Raw genomic sequence first — 21,876 nt, 5'->3', positions numbered from 1 at the left:
ACCGATCCAGTGAGAGCTGAAGATCCTGGCCAGATGAAGCCATCAGTGAAGTGAAGTGAAGTGAATTATATTTATATAGCGCTTTTTCTCGAGTGACTCAAAGTGCTTTACATAGTGAACCCAATATCTAAGTTACATTTAAACCAGTGTGGGTGGCACTGGGAGCAGGTGGGTAAAGTGTCTTGCCCAAGGACACAACGGCAGTGACTAGGATGGCGGAAGTGGGGATAGAACCTGCAACCCTCAAGTTGCTGGCACGGCCACTCTACCAACCGAGCTATACCGCCCCTCAGGACCACATCATCTGCAAAAAGCAGGGACCTAATCCTGCAGCCACCAAACCAGATCCCCTCAACGCCTTGACTGCGCCTAGAAATTCTGTCCATAAAAGTTATGAACAGAATCGGTGACAAAGGGCAGCCTTGGCGGAGTCCAACCCTCACTGGAAACGTGTCCGACTTACTGCCGGCAATGCGGACCAAGCTCTGACACTGATTATACAGGGAGCGAACTGCCACAATCAGACAGTCCGATACCCCATACTCTCTGAGCACTCTCCACAGGACTTCCCGAGGGACACGGTCGAATGCCTTCTCCAAGTCCACAAAGCACATGTAGACTGGTTGGGCAAACTCCCATGCACCCTCAAGGACCCTGCCGAGAGTATAGAGCTGGTCCACAGTTCCACGACCAGGACGAAAACCACACTGTTCCTCCTGAATCCGAGGTTCGACTATCCGGCGTAGCCTCCTCTCCAGTACACCTGAATAGACCTTACCGGGAAGGCTGAGGAGTGTGATCCCACGATAGTTAGAACACACCCTCCGGTTCCCCTTCTTAAAGAGAAGAACCACCACCCCGGTCTGCCAATCCAGAGGTACCGCCCCCGATGTCCACGCGATGCTGCAGAGTCTTGTCAACCAAGACAGCCCCACAGCATCCAGAGCCTTAAGGAACTCCGGGCGGGTCTCATCTACCCACCGGGGCCTTGCTACCAAGGAGCTATTTGCCTACCTCAGCAACCTCAGCCCCAGAAATAGGGGAGCCCACCACAAATTCCCCAGGCACTGCTTCCTCATAGGAAGACGTGTTGGTGGGATTGAGGAGGTCTTTGAAGTATTCCCTCCACCGATCCACAACATCCGCAGTCGAGGTCAGCAGAACACCATCATCACCATACACTGTGTTGATAGTGCACTGCTTCCCCTTCCTGAGGCGCCGGATGGTGATCCAGAATTGCTTCGAAGCCGCCCGGAAGTCGTTTTCCATGGCTTCCCCGAACTCCTCACATGTCTGAGTTTTTGCCTCCGCGACCGCTGAAGCCGCACACCGCTTGGCCTGTCGGTACCTGTCCGCTGCCTCCGGAGTCCTATGAGCCAAAAGAACCCGATAGGACTCCTTCAGCTTGACGGCATCCCTCACCGCCGGTGTCTGCCAACGGGTTCTAGGATTACCGCCACGACAGGCACCAACTACCTTGCGGCCACAGCTCCAGTCAGCCGCCTCGACAATAGAGATGCGGAACATGGTCCACTCGGACTCAATGTCCAGCACCTCCCTCGTGACATGTTCAAAGTTCTTCCGGAGGTGGGAATTGAAACTCTCTCCGACAGGAGACTCTGCCAGATGTTCCCAGCAAACCCTCACAATGCGTTTGGGCCTGCCAGGTCTGTCGGGCGGTGATCAGTAGAAAGCTCCGCCCCTCTCTTCACCCGAGTGTCCAAAACATGAGGCCGCAAATCCGATGACACAACTACAAAGTCGATCATGGAACTGCGGCCTATGGTGTCCTGGTGCCAAGTGCACATATGGACACCCTTATGCTTGAACATGGTGTTCGTTATGGACAATCTGTTACGGGCACAAAAGTCCATAACAAAACACCACTCGGGTTCAGATCCGGGCGGCCATTCTTCCCAATCACGCCTCTCCAGGTTTCACTGTCGTTGCCATTATGAGCGTTGAAGTCCCCCAGTAGAACGAGGGAATCACCCGGGGGAGCACTCTCAAGTACTCCCTCAAGTGAATTCAAAAAGGGTGGGTCCTCTGAGCTGCTGTTTGGCGCGTAAGCGCAAACAACAGTCAGGACCCGTCCCCAACCGAAGGCGGAGGGAAGCTACCCTCTCGTCCACTGGGTTGAACTCCAACGTGCAGGCTCTGAGCCGTGGGGCAACAAGAATTGCCACCCCAGCGCCTCTCACTGCTGGCAACGCCAGAGTGGAAGAGAGTCCATCCCCTCTCGAGAGAACTGGTTCCAGAGCCCTTGCTGTGCGTCGAAGTGAGTCCGACTATATCTAGCCGGAACTTCTCCACCTCGCGCACTAGCTCAGACTCCTTCCCCCCAGCGAGGTGACGTTCCACGTCCCAAGAGCTAGCTTCTGTAGCCGAGGATCGGACCGCCAAGTGCCCTGCCTTCGGCTGCCGCCCAGCTCACATTGCACCCGAAATTAAATAAATCGGTGATAGTTGACTGCCAAACTTTGAAACGCGATGTAGCAAGAGAAGACTTTATGTTGCACAGCTTGGTGTGTGTGAATGCGCGTAAAAAGTCTTCAGAGAATCGCAATCTCAATACTTCTAAGCAGGAAAATATAATGGGTTATCTAAAAAAGTTAATTAAAGTTGACTTGATCAGTTGTATTTTAAATGAATCACAAATAAAAATGCGACAAACCCTGAAAAAAAAATTGTGTGATCATTGAGTGGTTAGTTACAGTAATTTATTTCAAAAGGGCTTGTTCTCATTGTAATTGTTCAGGCTTTAGGGGATAATATGTGCACATTTGTGTTTTCAGTCTGTCAATGACTGGAGCATGGCACCAGAATCAGAGCCAGAGCAGAATGGAACCACTGTCACCGCACAGCTGAGGGACGCCATGGCGAAAACCCAAGAAGACAACCGTTAGTTGAACTTACTACTCTGTTCGAATCATTACACGATATCAGTTTGTAAATACAGTAGTTTAGACAACGGTTGCATACTTTATACATTCATTCATTCATATTTTATACATTCTAAATTAATATTTGTTAAAATGACTACTGTACTAGTTTCAACATTCAATAATCTGCTTCCAGAAATGTTTGTACTTGCTTTGGCTTTCAATGTTTCAATCTTCCTTGTTTTCAAACCTTGTTCCAAACCAGAGCCAGAAGAAGGACCAAGCATCTATGGTCTGAGCACGTCACCCAAAGCCTCCATGGGTAAGCCCATTGGTTCTGATCTTGCTCACGCTTATTCTAGTCGTAAAGTCAAAGCTAGTCATCTTTGATGCGTGCACATTTTCTGTTGCCAACACAGACAAGAACACACCCTTTTTCAGAGCTTGTAAAGGTACACAAACAACTTGAATTTACACTCAGTCAGTCAGTGTAATAACATTGCAGTGATAGTTTCATCACATTTCAGTCTGTCCGGGCGCTCTTCTATGTTCTTCTGTGCTCTTCTTATATGTCACATAAACCAGACATGACACTCCCAACACATTTTTTTGTTTATAATTAAAAAAAAAATAATAATAATTTAAAAAAAATAAAAACGGAAGAAGATAAACATATTTCAACACTCAGATAAAATGAATATGGTTCTGAAGTTGCCAGAACAATATTAATACACAACATATTTGTTATTTTACGAAAGTATATTGAGTAACTGTTGATTGTATTTTTTTTTTAATAAACATTGGTTATAAGTGTATATCAAAACTTTTTGTGCACATTCAACAATACCATGATCATTTTGATGACTATAAATAACTGTGATATGAAATTTTCAATGTTACATACCTGGTCTCTTCACTAAATTTATAACTTGTCACTTTTTTGTAAAAGAGTATCTAAAAGGGTCTGATTACTCGCTGGTTACAGCGACAATATTGCTTAGTTGGCAACACTGATCACTCCTGCTGTGTTTTCTTATCCCCTGGTAGACCATTTGCGTTATAATGTGTTAATGACTGAAGGCGAACAGTTGGTGTCAAATCCCACACAAAATGTTTAGGAAACATAGCACCAAGAACTAGAAGGACACTAAAGCACAGACTTACCTGACTTACCTAAGCAGCACTGTAAAATTATCTCATTGTGGGTTTTCCATATTCCGCCCAGTGGACATAATGCTATTGTATTCACAAGAAGAAAAGACCTGATTTTTTGCCTGTGCCACTTCTCTCCATTGTGGAAGAATGGTCACTTGATCTCATAAAATGTAGCTTAATCCCATTCGCTGCTTCTTGAACACTTGGTATCGACACACTAAAACCTGCACCAGCTGCGTATTTTGACAAATGATTGAAAATGTTTCACAAATTTTTCATTACAGTGATTTGCTAAAATCAAAAAACCCCATTGTGACAGAAAAAAACAGAAATGTAGAATGTTTTTGCATTTCTAATAAAAAAGAGAAACTCAAATATCACATAAGTATTCAGACCCTTTGCTTAGTATTGAGTTGTAGAAGCATCCTTTTGAACTAGTACAGCCAAGAGTTTTCTTGAGACTGATGCAACAATATTTTCGCACCTGGATTTGGGGATCCGCTGCCATTCTTCCTTGCGGATCCTCTCCACTTTTGTCAGGTTGTATTGTGAACGTTGTTGGACAGCCATTTTCAGGTCTTTCCACAGATGCTCAATTGAGTTTGGGTCAGGGCTCTGGCTGGGCCAGTCAAGAATGGTCAGAGTTGTTCCAAAGCCACTCCTTTGTTATTTTAGCTGTGTGCTTAGGGTCATTGTCTTGTTGGAAGGTGTACCTTTGGCCAAGTCTGACGTCCTGAGCTCTCTGGATTTTTTTTTCCCAGGATACCTCTGTACTTTGCCGCATTCATCTTTCCTTTAATTACAACAAGTCATCCTGTCCCTGCATCTGAAAAACACCCCCATTGCATGATGCTGGCACCACCATGTTTTACTGTTGGGATTGTATTGGGCAGGTGATGAGCAGTGCCTGGTTTTCTCCATACATCATTTAGAATTAACGCCAAAAAGTAAAATCTTGGTCTCATCAGACCAGAGAATCTTATTTGTCATTGTCTGGGAGTCCTTCATGTGTATTTTGGCAATCTCTACTGCAGGCTTTCACATGTCTTGTACTGAGGAGAGAAAAGGGGGACTTTAAGGGGACTATTGACTTATTTTTTTCTTTTAAACATTGTGTATAATAAAAAAGAATAATGAAAATAATTTATATATTGATATTGTTACACCACCATCCTTTGCTTTTGTCTGATTATAATTGTGATCAAAAAATTAATAATTTAATGATTTAGAAAATTCTAAGTATTAGTATCAGCATTGATACCAAGAAAAAGTGCTTTGTATACTTTAACAGAAGTGTAGATAGAACCACGTTACAACAGAAAATAACCAGATATAAACATAAAATTAGCAAATAAATTAATAAGAGTTTTGAGAAAATAATACAATGACGCAATATGTTACTGCATATATCAGCTGAGCCTTTGTAACCCGTTTTGAAATGGTTCTATTATTTATATACCAAATAATATATTGTGATATATATCGGTATTTTACAAGGATGCAATTTATATATTGCAATAAAGATTTTAGGTCATGTCACACATCCCCACATCAATATTGTCAGCCATGAAAAAGCATTTATGAGTGTGAGTTTGTGTCACTCATCATCGTCAACGTGCTCACATCCTGGTATGTTGACTATTTTGCTGCTAGCGTTTCATACGCGACTACACTAAGACAAATGGGAACCAAAGACACACTCCAGTGCTCATAGCTGTCAATTTGGAATGTTAAAGATGAAAAGCTTGTCGGTCCATCAGTGTCAGCCACAGTCTTTGTTGAGTCTCTTTACTTATATTCTCACACATTCCTGAAAGGACAAGCATAGCTGCAAGTGGTGTTTGAGCTAAACCTTGCCCATGTTTACTGTCATGGAATAAATTTGGATGCCACTGACTTGCTGGTGATGATGGAGGTCAAAATATATGTTTGTAATGCTGTGGGTTGAGTTTTTTTTTTCTTTTGATAGTAGATGAATAGTCCACAAAGCAGAAATAAGCTTTAGTTTAACAGGTTGCAATTCATTTATACAGATATTAAGCCATCCATTATTGGGAAGAAGAAGCCAATGACTGCCAAAAAAGGAGTAAGTGATTTATTTGTATATTTCACCAACTAACAATACATCCATTAACGGCGCTACTATCATTGCTGTTAAATATCTTAATGCAAACAGTGAATGCTATTTTCCTTCAATGCAGTTAGGTGCAAAGAGAGGCCTTGGTGCCCAGAAGGTCAGCAGTAATAATTTTACGGAGGTGGAGAAACAAGCCCAAGTTGCAGAGAAGCTACGAGAGGAACAAGCCGCCGAGGCAAAGAAACAAGCAGAGGAGTCCATGTCAGTATCTCAATGATCTTCTGTGAAATCCTTGTTGTTAGGACTGCATTAATCTGGAACCTGTTGTCAAACCATCCGAATGGAATCCCATTTGTTTTGGTTTTTGCAGCGTGGCCTCGATGCGTTTGGCGTACAAAGAGCTGGAGATCGACAGGAAGCTTGAGGAAAAGAAACTGAAGAACATGGAGGGCAAAAAGAGGGAGCAGGCTGAGAGACTGGGCATGGGCTTCGGGAACAGAAGGTGACATCACAAGAGACACATTGTTGGCATTCAGATATCAGTGTTTGGTCTTGTCAACTTGTGCAACTCCAGAGGAAAATGTCATTGTATAGAATACAATTTAAGGAGGGCGATATATAATATGATTTAATATTTATGTATTTATTTATTTGTACAAACCACTCTGAGTTGCTAGCACAAGCACCTACCTGCCACTTGTGTATCGTTTTTTCCCCCCAACACCTTATCATGCCCGCCCCACTATATAAGAAGTATAATGATCTAATGATTATACAACTCTAAAGTATATCTGTATTTCTTGTATGTAAGCATGTTTTAGCACAACCAATAGAGAGCAACCAATATATATATCATAATTTTACCTCGTTGAGCCTATTAATTAATTCGAGCAGTGCTCCCACCTCGCTGCAGGCTTGTGTATTGTTCAAGAATGAAAAAAGATGCTTATACTGGAAGTCCCTTAACTCTCAGGGCACTCGTGACACTTCACAGTGCCCCGTCTCTCCCCCAAGGGGGGGCCTGCCCCACTATTTGAGAAATACAGGTATAACTGAAGAAGGTAATGTGTCACATCCTAACAGTAAAATAGATATACTATACATATAGGAATGAGTAATTAAATTATGTAGTTTAATAATTGATTATGTCCCAAGTAGGGCTGGCTATCGTGGTGAGTTTCTCAAAAGCGATTCGATTTTGATTCATAAGGTTCTAAATTGATTAATCACGATTCGATACGATCCAATCTACATGTAAAAATATGTCTGAAAAGTGTTGCAAAAACAAATGGAGTTTGCACCATACGTTAAACAGTTTAAAAATCCTCAACTCTCAAAAGTGCAATTTTGAAATAAAGGATTTGCAAGTGAAAGTCTACTTGCACTGCAACATTCCATCACTTCAAATTGCATTAAGGCAATGTTCCCTCTAATTTTTCATGTGTGGGAGGAAACGCAAAAACTCCCTGAGCATTCAGTGGAGCCCATGTGAGCGAGGTCAAACCTGCACACTGTGGCTACACCAGCAGCACACCTGTCCCAAACCTGACTAAATAACAAGTTCAATCTCCATCCATCCATTTTCTACCGCTTGTCCCTTTCGGGGTTGCGGGGGGTGCTGGAGCCTATCTCAGCTGCATTCGGGCGGAAGGCGGTGTACACCCTGGACAAGTCCCCACCTCATCGCAGGGTCAACACAGATAGACAGACAACAGTCTCTTATTATTATAATCAAATGATGACATTATTTTCTAATATAAGTGTTTAGGCCCACTTACAATGACAATAACAAAAAATATTGTTTTTCATGAACTGTGTACTTGTATTGTTTTTCTGGGTGGAGGTCCTGCTTTGGAAATAATTTGTACCCCTTTCAGACATTGCATTTAGTTCCCATTAAAACATTCACATGTTGCACAATGAGATGTAAGCAGGGGATCATGTGTACATTCCTGAAAATTCCCGTTTGTAAAAAATATATTTTTATTAGTATCTATTTAATATACTAACAGCATTCATTTCATGATTAATATTTATAAATTAAGATTCCTAATAAATGACACTAGAATAAGCACACATTTGATTGGTAAATCATAGTGTAACGACCTGGAATTACACTTTATGTGTGGTGTTGGAGTTGTCCGACTTTTTGTGTGGCTGTAAACGCATCACTGGCTAAGTGCCATATGTGCATGTGTTGGCGCAAGTGAGAAAGAGCGAGCGGCTGCTGTTGATATAACAAAGTTGCTTTTGGTCTGGTTTATACTGCAGAAAATGACCAGTTTTGCTAGATATCATTTTTTTTACTAATGTTTTGGTGATGTGTTTATGGCCGACAATAAAGAGTTTTGCGCAGTAAAGTGATCGATGGAATTCAGGTCCTCAAAGCGTCTCGACAGACGTTACAATATTTGAACAATGATGACAAAAACTGTTTTCTGTCGTGTCCGCGTGTCGAAAATTGTTATGCGCTTATTTTTTTATTTGATTTTGTGCGTGGCATAGATTTGCCGTGTGCAGAGGACGCTTGAGCAGTGCGCAATTGCACAGGTGCGCACCTTAGAGGGAACGTTGCATTAAGGTATTGTTTCTGCAAATGCCAAGTGTCCTGGTGCCAAGTGCACATATAGACACCCTTATGTTTGAACATGGTGTTTGTTATGAACAATCTGTGACAAGCACAAAAGTCCAATAACAAAACACCACTCTGGTTCAGATCAGGGCGACCGTTTCTCCCAATCAAGGCTCTCCAGGTCTCATGTCGTTGCCAACATGAGCGTTGAAGTCCCCCAGTAGAACAAGCGAATCACCAGAGGGAGCACTCTTCAGTACTCCCTCTAGGGACTCCAAAAAAGGCGGGTACTCTGAACTGCTGTTTGGTGCGTAAGCACAAACAACAGTCAGGACCCGTCCCTCCACCCGGAGGCGGAGGGAAGCTACCCTTTCGTCCACCGGGTTAAACTTCAACGTGCAGGCTCTGAGCCGTGGGGCAACAAGTATTGCCACCTTCCGCTTGAGGGAGTCCAGCCCCTCCCGGGAGGACTGGTTCCAGGGCCCTTGTCGTGCGTCGAAGTGAGACCGACTCGATCCAGCCGGAACTTCTCTCCCTCACGCACCAACTCAGGCTCTTCCCCCACAGCGAGGTGACGTTCTAAGTCCTGGTCTTAAGAGCTTGCTTCTGTAGCCGAGGATCAGACATCCAAGGGCCCTGCCTTAAACTGCCGCCCAGCTCACAGAGCACCTTACTTCTATGCCCCATCCTATGGGTGGTGAGCCCATTGGGGGGGAGGACCCATGTTGGCCGGGGGCTACCAGGCGCTCACCATCCAACCTCAACTGGTTCCAGAGGATCGCGCCGGTGACCCGCGTCCGGGCAAGGGAAACCATGGTCCTCGGTATTGTGTATTCATAGAAGTCTTTTAGCTGCTCTTTGTTTGGTCCCTCACCTAGGACCTGTTTGTCATGTGAGACCCTACCAGGGGCATAGAAGCCCCAGACAACATAGCTCCTAGGATCATTGGTAAATATGTACGTAAGCTATTCTTCTGAGTAAATATGTAAGTTACTCTTTTGAGACTCTTATTTTGTTGGCACAGTTAGAATATAATTGTATATTGTCACAGCAATCTTATTATAAATGCAGGAAGTCTGCGCTTGGATGTTCGATAAGTCAATTAACCGGCGATAAAGTTCAGTTGAGTTTCAGTTTATTTCGAACATGCTTACGATACAATGTAATGCATCACATACAGTCGTGGTCAAAAGTTTACATACAGCAACATACATTATCAATTTTGGTGATGTAGAAAAGTTACAATCAAATCAAATTCGCTTCAAGGCATGGCCTCTTAACTTCATGTGAGTGATTATGATTGACGACACCTGTTGACTTCTCTGAGCCCATTTAAATAGGGCTCATGTGATGCAGTCATTAGACTCGGTTATAAACGCGACAATGGGAAAGTCAAAGGAACTCAGCACAGATCTGAAAAAAACGAATCATTGACTTGAACAAGTCAGGAAAGTCACTTGGAGCCATTTCAAAGCAGCTTAAGGTCCCAAGAGAAACTGTGCAGACAATTGTTTGTAAGTATAAAGTGCATGGCACAGTTTTGTCACTGCCACGATCAGGAAGAAAACGCAAGCTATCACCTGCTGCTGAGAGAAAATCGGTCAGGATGATCAAGAGTCAACCGAGAACCACCAAAAAGCAGGTCTGCAATGAATAGGAAGCTGCTGGAACACAGGTGTCAGTGTCCACAGTCAAGCGTGTTTTTCATCGCCATGGACTGAGAGGCTACCATGCAAGAAGGAAGCCCTTGCTCCAGAAGCGACACCTTAAGGCTCGTCTAAAGTTTGCTGCTGATCACATGGACAAAGATAATACCTTCTGGAGGAAAGTTCTGTGGTCAAATGAAACAAAAATTTAGCTGTTTGGGCACAATACCCAGCAGTTTGGATAGCAGGTTATAGATTGCTTTGTACATAGTTTTAGCTGTTTGCAAATGCACCAAGTCGTTGAATTTCAATATTTTTGATTCAATAAATAAAGGGTTTGTATGTTCTCTATATCCAACATTATGTATTATTCTAATTGAACTTTTTTGTAACACTGTTAGTGAATGAAACGCACATTTGTAGTTGTTTCCCCATATTTCTGCACAATAAGTGGTAGCAGATATGGTAACACTAGTGAGCAGTAAAGAATATGACGTGATTTATGGTCCAGAACATATTTTCTTTTATTCATTATTGACGTGTTTCTTGCTACTTGATGTTGTATATTTTTTACATTAGATTTCCAGTTCATTTTGTCATTTATTATTACACCCAAAAATGTGTTTTCTTCTACCCTTTCAATGTTTACTCCCTCTAATTGTATTTGTGTTTGACTTTCCCTTCTACTCTTACAAAATAACATTATTTTAGTTTTAAGTCAAACCATCTTTTTAATTTGTTCATTTCTTCTGTTATAATTTTTATTAGCTTTTGTGTGTTCTCTCCTCAACAAAACGCAGGTGTATCATCTGCAAATTATACTAACTAAGTCATTTGCATCTTTACAAATGTCGTTTATATAAAGATTGAACAATTTTGGTCCAAGTATTGATGCCTGAGGAACGCCACTAAATATTTTCAGCTCTATAGAAGTGTGTTCGCCTAGCTTCATGTATTGCTTCCTGTTGGTTAAGTAACTTCTTACCCAGTTCAAGACCAACCCTTTGATTCCATACCTTTCTAATTTGTTTATTAAGATATTAATTGTGAAATGCTTTTGTTAAATCCATGAACACTGCAGCAGCAAATTTTTTGCTATGTATTGCAGTGGTAATCTCTTCGGTTATTTCGATTAATGCCACTGATGTTGAGATGTTGGCTCAGTATCCGTATTGTTGTCTATGAGTGTTTCATTTTTATTTATGAATTTGTCTAATCTGTTGTTAAACAGTTTTTCAATCATTTTATAAAATTGTGGAAGTGGAGAAACAGGTCTGTAGTTTGTAAACTGGTGTTTGTGGTACGACTTATTTTCATTTTATCTGGTAAAAGTCAGTAAGTTTTTCAGCGTTAAATCATACTTCAAGAGCATTCATGCTTTTCATCGCTTTCAGCAGCTACGCGCGTTTGTAGCATAGCGAAATAAAAAAAAGGGGGTAATTTCTCTAGTCCTCAAGTGTCTTAGACTTTGTGCGGGGAGGCAGGACCACTGACACACAGTGCAACTAGTTAGCATTTAGCAGTTAACAAAGCCAAAATGATCACAAAACCAAATGCCACCAAACCAATGTGGGAATATTTCAGTTCAAACATTTGGAACAAGATGAGCCGACACCGAGGAGCCAGTTTGCCGAATGTGCGCAAATACAAAAAACCTTCACGCCCTCTTGAAACACGACCACTCGACAGTCCACACTCACTTCGCCTTTAGGTGAACAAGCCATTGGTCAGTGAAAACAAAACTTACAACAAGACTCTCAGTTACAAATATAATCAATAATAATGTTTTAGTCAGATGTTCATGTTGCATGAGCATTACGTAGTGTGGTTCACTTCAAGAACGAGCCATAGCCGGCGAGTGCAGCTGTAAATCTCCGTTAACAAAATGCAATGGTGTCTCTTACTGGTATCTTAATGGTCCATGCGGAGAATCGAGTGATAATATAATGTTAGTAAGTACCTCACTTTCTTTCTTTTTTTCGCTTTTTGCACGGCTTGTTGTTGACAGCTAACGTTAGGGAAGGAAGGGAGATAATCGTTATTACGCCTTGTGAATCGATATTGCTAAAACTTAAGATATGGACCCATAATTGATCAAATCTATCATTTTACATAGCCCTAGTCCCAAGACTTGTGTCCATATTGTGTTTGTCAATGTTTTAACAGGTATGTTTTATGTTTCAGTGCTGTGTCGCATTCGGTGATGTCAGAGATGCAGGTGATTGAGCAGGAAACCCCAGTGGGAGCAAAGACTTCGTCTCGCTCCAAATTAGACATGTTCGATGAGCCGGGTTTCACCTCTGGACCCCCAAAGTACATGTTACACCCTCTAAGAATTTCTTGTTTGACAGTATTAAAAGTTTGTAATCATTTAAACTGATCTTCATTATGCTTTTTTTGTTGCAGATATAAGGACAACCCTTTTACAGTGGGTGACAGTTTTGGATCCCGCTGGGATACAGAGGGGACTGCTTCTTTTACCGCCTCATGGGCTTTGGAGAAAGAGGAACCCAAAGAGGAGGTCACCATCTCCAGTATTCAACCCATAGGGGAGAGGTATTTAACCAAATATTTTTTTTTCTGTCTGTCATCCTAAATGGGAAAGCAAGTTCTAACTGAACTGTACATCTAATCAAGACTTCCCAGCAGAAGAAAAGCTGAGGTGCCTGCTGCAGTGTCTGAGTCAAGTGAAGCCAGGCAGAAGTTTGCTAATGCAAAGGCAATCTCTTCCGACATGTTCTTTGGCCGTGAGAGCAGCCCTGAGGTGAGGCTGTCGTCTTTGGATTCCTTCCAAAACAAAAACTTTACTGATGTATAAATTCAAACCTTAAGAAAAGGTCCAACTCAACTGTGGCAATTAGACGATGCACATAGACTGTGAACATCTCCTGTTGAAATATGGCGTAATAAAGGGGAGAATTCATCCATGATATTGCAAAAAAAAAACACTGCACATCGCCAGAAGAAAACCATACCCGCTGTGTAAAATGGTGGTTATAGAATTGTGCTTTGCTTACATACAATGTTGTCCTGTCAACTCTTCCTCAAAAATTCAACAGTTTAACTTTGACAAGACATAAGCACTTTTGGTTTCAGATGTCCCCTTGACCCATGATACAATGCAAGTTGTTATACGGTGAGTGATCAGATCAGTGCATACAACTGTGCAAAGATCAGTGAGGAGACATAAACTGGTGTGTTCGCTGGCAAATTTCCCTTAAAAATAAACCCTCAACAGGGCTTAAAATAAAACAGTTGGGTAGTTCCAAAAAAATAAATGACATGCATTCGCGTGTACCATTTAAGAAAGGTTTGTGTTTGACATTCTGACAAAAAAATGTCAATTGTAAAATTTAAGTTTTTAATTTAAATTAAGCAAGCAAGAAACTAACTAATTAATTAATCACGATGAATCAAAATTCCAAAGTGTGTTTAACTATCAGTTTATTGGGTACTTTTTCGTCCTTTGAGGTACATTTCTGCTCTATTTTTGGACATAAATTTGTTTGTTACTGTGTTGTATTACTCTCAAAGTTTTAATTTCTAATACTTTAATATATCATCAATACACATTTTCGCCTAATAGAGTAGCTAAACGATTTAAAAAGTCCCCAGGGAGTTGCGTGGATAAAAATATTTTGATTCATATTATTGTTTTCCTTTTTCTGCTTAGATCTTTTAATCAACTTCAGTCCTAAATAAAAATAGAAAATATGTAATGTTTTCATTTTAAACTTTGAATGCCCATTTGATCTAACTATGTCAGTTTTTTGTTTTTTTGAAAGATTTGCATAACATGATTTATCATTCATACAGTAAATGATAAAGGGCTGATGTACTGGTGTAAAGATAAGGCCTAAATTTACAAAAAATTAGGAGTAAAATGTTTTATGCACTTTCCACTCCATGGGGACTTTTTCGTATAATTTAAATTTGAGGGTGCTACCAAGAATATTACCTCATCCTTTTCTGTTAATCCAATAGTAGATTGTTTCTTCATATGGGTGCTTGTTGGTTCTCTTTAAGAAGTGTTATTTTAGACCTGCTCCATGAGTAAAGTGCCTTGATATAACCTGTGTTGTTACTGGGCGCTATAGAAATAAAATGTACTTCACTTGGATGGTTAGATCAATAATTTGGTTGACTGTGTGGAAACCGGTAGTTGATTAATTGTGCCCTTTTAATAAGCTTTACTTGGTTTCAAACAGCAGTAGATAAATAATTGTTTCACCATGACCAGTGTGACAAACAGGCAAATAATTGTTTCTTGTAAAACCTGTGGAGGTTAGTGGCGTTGACAGGGCTTTCTTTTTCTTCTTCAGTATGAGGCAAAGACCAAACTCGACAGCATGTCTGGAAGCACGTCCATCAGTTCAGCTGACCTGTTTGGAGATGGCAGTGACCATAGAGGTAGGGCATGTGTGTGATTACAGTCACTCACCTCTCCTTTGAAAACCTTGTCTTTAACTGTCAACTGATGACCTTTTATTGCATTCCTGTTTCTCTCGGCTTCAGGACGGGCATCAGGGTTTGACAGTGTGCTCCCCGCCGGTCCAGATATCACACAGTTCAAACAAGGAGTGAAGACCGTAGCCGGAAAGATGGCTGTCCTTGCCAACGGTGTCATGAATACCATCCAGGTGAGGCTTGAACATTCTGGACGACTGTGGTTGGGGTTTTAATCGAAGCCACTTTAAGTTCAGAAGGTTTCAATTCTAAATTTGAAGTGTGGAGTTCCCCTAGTTGTGTTAAAGTGTGGGTGGTCACAATAGGGTTGTTGTTGACTGGCGAACAACCATGCTGCTTAACCAATTAATCGTTGGTCTGTCTGTTGGCAAAACAACTCTTCCTGTGGAATTAGACAATCTTTGGGGGAGGTGTCAAGAGCTACTTAGTGTTCAGCCACACCGGGAAACAGCACCAACCCTTTGGTGACCACCCCCAAAGGACAAACCTACTAAAGACATAACTCGGGGACTCAACGTGTAAAATTGTAAAACTAAATAAGCATTTCGAAGGTAAAATGAAATCACTGCAACTAATAAGAAGAGTCCGGTTGCCTCAATCCAATCTTTGTCGTCTTTGTACAACCCCTGGCACAAAAGGATGGAATCACCAGACATTGAGGATGTTCATTCAGTTGTTAAATTGTGTAGAAGAAAAGTGGATAACAGACATAAAACAAAACTGTAGTCATTTCAAATGGCAATTTTCTGGCTTAAAGAAACACTAAAATAAATCAAGAATATTAATTGTGGTAGTCGGTAACAGTTTCAATTAGGGCTGCATGATTAATCAACATCAAATTGACATTGAGGTTTTGCAATTAGTGCGATAAATAACCGCAAGAGATGGAGGTTTAGGTTTTTTTTTATCCGCCGTCACCGACATTTGTAGGACAGACAAGTTCGCCAAACAGAATTGTTCAGCCTTGCGTCCTTTTGCCTGCTGGCCAATCAAAAGTGTTTAAAGGAAACAGCAAGTTTTTGTGCTGCAGTAGAGGCAGCAGTACGCTAATCAAACACCACTGTTAAGTCTTTGTGTGTTTGTTTTCTTAGGCAAACCAGGAACAAAGGAAATAGGTCTCACTCTTTGCATCCCTTTCTGCGCGTATATTTAATGGTGGATTTCACTAAACAGAGTGAGCCCTCTTCTCAGCCATTCACAATGTTTGTCTTAGTGGGCGGAAAGCAAGCGCTCGCTTACACACACACAGGAAGCAAGACAGACAGCCTCGCTCCTCACTAGTGAGAAGTTCCACAGAGTAACAAAAATTAGAAGGGGAAAAAATGATAACAAAGCCAAATGTCCCGTTGTTGGAATATTTTAGCTTCAACCGGGATGGGCAGTATGATTAACACGTATGAACAATCACATGATGACAACAAAAAAAATTCAACCCGACAGTTTTTTCAACTGGGAATAAAATGTACTTTAAGATGTTAATGTATTTAAGCAACATTTTTGCTTACAGAGATGAGTCCATTTAATGTTTTTGTTTATTTAGGATAACAAAGTTATTTAGCTTCCAATTACAATGCAATGATAAATAATTCTACAGAGTAATACATGTGTATATCCTTTTAAGTGGTTACTTGCATTATTATTAAATGTTATGATTACATTACATTATAACACTGTGAAGTTATTTCTTCAGTTTAGGAGCATGATGTAGATAAAAGCTCTGAGTCTCTAAAAATAGTTGTTATTTTCGCAGTTTTATTTACATATATATATATATATATATATATATATTTATAAAATATAAAAATTTAATCGCAATAGCAATTTTGGAGAGAAAAATCGCAATTAGGTTTTTTCTTAAAAATTCACTTTTAGATCAAGCAGAGTGAAAAATTATGGAATCATTCAATCCTGAGGTTTGTTAGTGTACAGTTAAAAAGGAGTCTTCACACCTTGGAGAGCTGTTGCACCAGGTGGATTGACATGAATCATGGCTCCAACACAAGAGATGTCAATTGAAACAAAGCAGAGGATTATTAAACGTATTGAAGACGGTAAATTGTCGCGCAATGTTGCAAAAGATGATGTCAGTGTCTAAAATCTGACCAGAAGAGAAAAAGGTGTATGACAAGACTCCAACTTGCAAAGCTGATCTGACAACAGCAATCAGAATGTTGGGGCAAGATTGATGAAGAGTACAGTTTGTCACTCGTTAAAGTCCATCCCTCAAAGACTGCAAACTGTTATAAAAGCCAGAGGTGATGCAACAAAGTACAAATGGTGGGTTGGAGTGTTTTTTGTTGTACATGATTCCATATTTTTTGGACCCTGCTAATCTAAAAATTAACCTGTTACTGGCAACCACAATATATCTTTTCTTGATATGTTTTGTGTGTTTCTTAAAGTCAGACATTTGCCATTTGAGATGACTATAGTTTTGTGTCATGTATGTTATCTGCTATTTTCCTTCAAAATTAAACAACTGAATGAACATCCTCCAAGTTGGGTGATTGCAACATTTCCAAGGGTTTGTAGCAACAGTTTATTCTTGTTTGACTGTTGTGTGCGTGTGTGCGTGTGTGTGTGTGTGTGTGTGTGTGTGTGTGTGTGTGTGTGTACTCAGGATCGCTATGGCTCCTACTAAGCAGCCTTGAAGTACTCGCACCTGTGGCAAGAAGAAGTACAAATGAAGACCAGCTCCCTTTTGACATGTGCTTTTGGGCAGAGATGTAACCAGAGACAACGGAAGCAGAAATAGTTTTGCATGAGGAAAGAAAATCTTCCTTCTCACTCCCCACATTTTTAGAGACTGTTTTACAGGAGTGAGTCTGTATTTTTCTCTCTCAACATTTATGAGTTTTTATTTTCATAAAGGAAACTCTGTGAGATTGTCATTGTCATCCTTGTTTTGGTCTTAGATTTTCAAAATGATGTCAGAATAAATTCTATATTTTCTTCCCTGAACATAGAGCTGTGTTATATTGTTATCAAAAACTTCATGTTGCTCTTTTGTTTTGTTGTTGTGATACTAAAAAGTGGTGCAGCCTCAGTTTGAACTAAACTCAAAAAGTTTGCATTCAGTGTTGGTGTCACTGCTGCTCACGTAAGTGTTTGTCGTTTGACATGAACCACTGGCAGCCAGCTGTCTCCACCATTTGTGAGCTAGGAGTTGTATATTTTTGTTGGGACATAAACTATGATTAAAAGTTGGATGCCTTCAAAGGTTTAGTTATATCATTTTTGAGTGTTTTCTTCATTTTTGTCCACCAAACTTATGGTATCATTCAGATATCGACTAAAACGTGCTAAAATTTTGCCCGGGTTTTGGTACTCTGTCTGTTATACGCCCAAACGTTGCGCTATCCAGACACTTTCTCACAAATCATTAGTGCCCAAAAAAGGATCCTACATGTCTGAATCAGTCAGTTACCCCTTTTTTTTATTGAGTACGACTGAAAAGAATCATCCTGTCATGCAAGATGCAGAGACGGCAGGCTTTGTGCAGGAAAACATGATTTAATGTCCAAAAATCAAGAAAAAACACAAACCAGGAACAGGCAAACTGGAAACAGCAAACAGAAAATGAGGGACAAAAAGACAGCAAGCTGCAAACAGCTACAGGATGCAGGATACAGCTACAACGACAATACTCCAGCACTGACTGGAGAGCAAAGCAGGTCTAAATAGCAGCTGGCTGATTGACACCAGGTGTGGCCAAGTGCCAATCAGCCGCAGCTGAGGGGAAACAGCGCTCAGGGAGACAAGCAGGAAACTGAACCAAAATAAGAGTGCTGACAGGAAATAAAAACAAACAGAGGAAAAACCAAAACATAACTAAACTGTCAGTGACAAACCTGACACATCCACCATGGGGCCAAATAAAGTTTTGATTGCCAGCACTTTGACAAAGATGAGCAACACTATTGTACCCAGTGCCTAGGGTTGAACAACAATATATATTTGACTAACACAATAGAGCTTTTAATATTGGGGTGACACACATATTTTTGTGTAGATAGAACCGTGAGAGACAAACGTCGCTGCACAGAAGAGCTGGCAGAAGAAGCTGAGTTTGTTACCCAAAAATACATGTAAACAGTATACAAGAAACTGTATCACCAAGAAATTACAGGGGGTTCAAGGTCACTCCCAGCCCAGGATATGCCAGTGAAAGTTAAAGACGCAACAATGATCACAGAAGACTATGCAAAGCAGGATAGGTGGAAAAAACACTTTCAGTAAGTTCTTAACGAGACAGATCCATCGGTGGTCTCTGACATTCCCGAGGAAGACATTTCCCCTGACATAGGGGAAATAACTGGGAGAAGTCAAGGAGACCTTCCGAAAACTAAATTGATTGGAAAGGATGGTATATGTCCATAAATGTTTAAGGTGGAAGATAAAGATACACCTCACATTCTCAGGAACATCCTTCAGGACATATGGAACAGTGAGACAGCACCAGATAACTGGAAAACTGGTGTAATCATCTAACTACCAAAACAAAGGGAACTTTGGGGAATGCAACAATTGGAGAGGCATTACACTACTCTCACGCTCAAGCAAAGTTTTCTGCCATATTATTCTCCAATGTATTAAGGCAGCAGTAGACACAATACTACGTGAAGAGCAAGCACGATTCAGGAAAGGAAGGTCTTGCATAGATCACATCTTTGTTCTTTGCCAAATACTGGAACAATCAAAGGAATGGAACAGCTCACTCTACATCATATTCATAGATTTCAAGCAAGCGTTTGACAGACTCCATGGCAACTCACTTTGGATGATCTTGAGAAACTACGGCATCCCAAAGAAGCTGGACAACATGATCCAGTCTCTTTAATAATAATAATAATACATTTAATTTGGTATAGCGCTTTTCAGGGTACTCAAAGACGCTTTACAGGATAAAACTTAAAATATAAAACAGTTAAAAGTAATAATACATAATACAGGAAATATAAAATAAGTACATAGTAAAATACATAACACTGGACATTACAAGACACAAAACACTAATCACAGGTTAAAATCAGATCTGAAGAGGTATGTTTTGAGAAGGCTTTTGAAGGTAGGAAGGTCTGAGCAATCACGGATGGGTTTGGGAAGAGAGTTCCAGAGGGTGGGAGCAGCGATGGAGAAGGCTCTATCACCCCAGGTCCAGAGCTTGGCTCTGAGTGGTGGGGAGAAGAGGTTGGCGTCGGAGGAGCGGAGGCTGCGTGAAGGGGTATGGCGGTGAAGCAGGTTGGTGACCTCACTTCGCTTCACCAACAACCTGCACAACCAGGCCCCCTGCTACATAGCAGGGGGCCTGGTTGTGGAGGGCTTTGTGGGTGAGGAGGAGGATTTTAAAGTGGATCCGGTGAGGAACGGGGAGCCAGTGGAGTTTCTGAAGGACTGGGGTGATGTGCTCACCGGAGTGCGCGTGGGTGAGCAGGCGGGCAGCAGAGTTTTGAATGTTTTGAATGAGGATTTTGGAAGATGAGCCGTAGAGGATGCTGTTGCAGTAATCGAGTCTGAAGGTGATGAAGGCATGGATCAGGGTTTCAGCGGCAGAGAAGGAGAGGGATGGACGGAGACGGGCAATATTTTTGAGGTGGAAGAAAGCAGTTCTTGTAATGTGGTTGATGTGGTGTTCAAAAGAGAGTTTTTTGTCCAGAATGACTCTGAGGTTGCGGATGTGAGTGGATGGGGACAGAGTGGAGTTTTCGACAGAGAGGTGGAAGTTGTGAGCAGTTTTGTTGAGGGATTTGGGGCCGATGATGAGCATGTCAGATTTGTTGCTGTTGAGTTGGAGGATGTTGGAGTGCATCCATGATTTGATTTCAGTGAGGCAGTCGGTCAGGGTGGAGAGAGTTACGGAGGAGATGGATTTTGTGGAGACGTATAGCTGGACATCGTCTGCGTAGCAGTGGAATTGCAGGTGATGGCGGCGTATGATGTTACAGAGGGGGAGCAGACGACAGTTCTTTACAAGAACTTTAAATGCCGTGACATTCACAATAATGAGCTGGCGCAGCCCTTCGGGGTGGAAACCGGAGTCAAACAAGGATGCATTCTGTCACCGCTACTGTGCTCCCTGGCAATTGACTGGGTGATACGATGCAGCAATAAAGGAGAGCACAGAGGCATCCAATGGACTCTCACTTCAGTTTTGGAACATTTGGATTAGGCAGATGATACAGCGTTACTTTCACAACGGTACCAGGATGCACAACAAAAGACAGACAGCCTCAGCCAGACAGCCAGTACAATCGGCCTAATAGTCAACAAAAAGAAGACCAGTGTCCTGAGGAATAACACTGCAACCACCATCCCTGGGAATGAAAATCCAATAGAGGACGTACAGGACAAACAAACTTGCTAAAAGTAAATACTAGATTATATTTCATGCAGCTCTCATCTGGTAGTACACAAATGTGGCCATGGTCTGACAGGCTGGTCTCTTTCACATCCCCCGAGATGGCAAAATAGACCACACAAGACGCTTCCTGCAGGAATTTTTTTTTTAATCCTTTGTGAGGATTGCAATGAAATCTTCATCTGAACGAAATTATGTGTGCGTCCCGTCGGTCGGCATGTTATAGTAAGTGTTTGTTTTATTCTGGTTTGTTATCTTTATTTTGTATGTTTAGCACCTAGCAATGCTGTTGATGCTAGTGTCACAATGAACCTGCGTCCATCACTCGGCTTCTGAACTTTTTTTAAATTTTTTTTAATCTTTTTTTTTTATTGACATCCAGCATCAGACATTCCTATCCATTACATCATATTCACATAAATCATATATCTATTGTCTGCCCTAAATGTCAAAATATTTTTGTTTATATCCCATCCATACCAGCCCCCCCCCAAAAAAAGAAAGAAACAACAACAAAAACTAAGTATACATATACATCGATTAAATAAACAAAAAACAAAACAAAAAAAAGAAATAATAATACATTAAAAGTAATAATAAATAAAATAAAATATAAACAGATACATATATATATATATATATATATATGTGTAGGGAAAAAATCACAAGACTACTTCATCTCTACAGGCCTGTTTCATGAGGGGTTCCCTCAATCATCA

At 41.1% G+C, this 21,876-nt stretch overlaps 2 protein-coding genes across 4 annotated transcripts in view; one reads left to right on the top strand and one right to left on the bottom strand.

Moving 5' to 3' along the window:
• Positions 1–18,018, top strand: part of arfgap2 (ADP-ribosylation factor GTPase activating protein 2) — a 39,274-nt gene extending 21,256 nt beyond the window's left edge. Inside the window, exons 6-16 of one of the 3 annotated variants that reach the window (XM_061975173.1) lie at positions 2,796–2,901; positions 3,148–3,204; positions 6,071–6,123; positions 6,239–6,375; positions 6,485–6,616; positions 12,517–12,645; positions 12,739–12,888; positions 12,982–13,096; positions 14,655–14,742; positions 14,848–14,972; positions 17,420–18,018. In XM_061975173.1, the coding sequence (XP_061831157.1) occupies positions 2,796–2,901; positions 3,148–3,204; positions 6,071–6,123; positions 6,239–6,375; positions 6,485–6,616; positions 12,517–12,645; positions 12,739–12,888; positions 12,982–13,096; positions 14,655–14,742; positions 14,848–14,972; positions 17,420–17,440 (1,113 nt within the window). In that variant the 3' untranslated portion in view covers positions 17,441–18,018. Of the gene's footprint in view, positions 1–2,795; positions 2,902–3,147; positions 3,205–6,070; positions 6,124–6,238; positions 6,376–6,484; positions 6,617–12,516; positions 12,646–12,738; positions 12,889–12,969; positions 13,097–14,654; positions 14,743–14,847; positions 14,973–17,419 lie in introns of all 3 variants that reach the window. The other 2 variants (XM_061975172.1, XM_061975171.1) reach the window with 2 other exon arrangements.
• Positions 18,019–19,815: 1,797 nt separating this feature from the next.
• Positions 19,816–20,928, bottom strand: LOC140679434 (uncharacterized). Its single transcript, XM_072914858.1, has 3 exons — positions 20,862–20,928; positions 20,096–20,817; positions 19,816–20,049 (listed from the first exon to the last, which is right to left on the bottom strand). The coding sequence occupies exons 1-3, from the start codon at positions 20,926–20,928 to the stop codon at positions 19,816–19,818; spliced, it is 1,023 nt and encodes a 340-aa protein (XP_072770959.1).
• Positions 20,929–21,876: the final 948 nt, after the last annotated feature.

Source organism: Nerophis lumbriciformis, linkage group LG15 (genome assembly GCF_033978685.3).
Source record: "Nerophis lumbriciformis linkage group LG15, RoL_Nlum_v2.1, whole genome shotgun sequence".
NCBI classification, from domain to species: domain Eukaryota; kingdom Metazoa; phylum Chordata; class Actinopteri; order Syngnathiformes; family Syngnathidae; genus Nerophis; species Nerophis lumbriciformis.
Note: the sequence above shows the minus strand (reverse complement) of the source record. Positions and strands in the feature narration are given on the sequence as shown.

Bases quoted from the DNA above. Each gene is read 5' to 3' on its own strand.
- LOC140679434 (XM_072914858.1), bottom strand. From the start codon at position 20,928: ATGCCTCTGTGCTCTCCTTTATTGCTGCATCGTATCACCCAGTCAATT. The intron at 20,818-20,861 runs GTGACAGAATGC...TCCACCCCGAAG, and splicing joins TGCCAGGGAGCACAGTAGCG to GGCTGCGCCAGCTCATTATT. The intron at 20,050-20,095 runs GTAGCAGGGGGC...AAGCGAAGTGAG, and splicing joins ACAACCAGGCCCCCTGCTAT to GTCACCAACCTGCTTCACCG.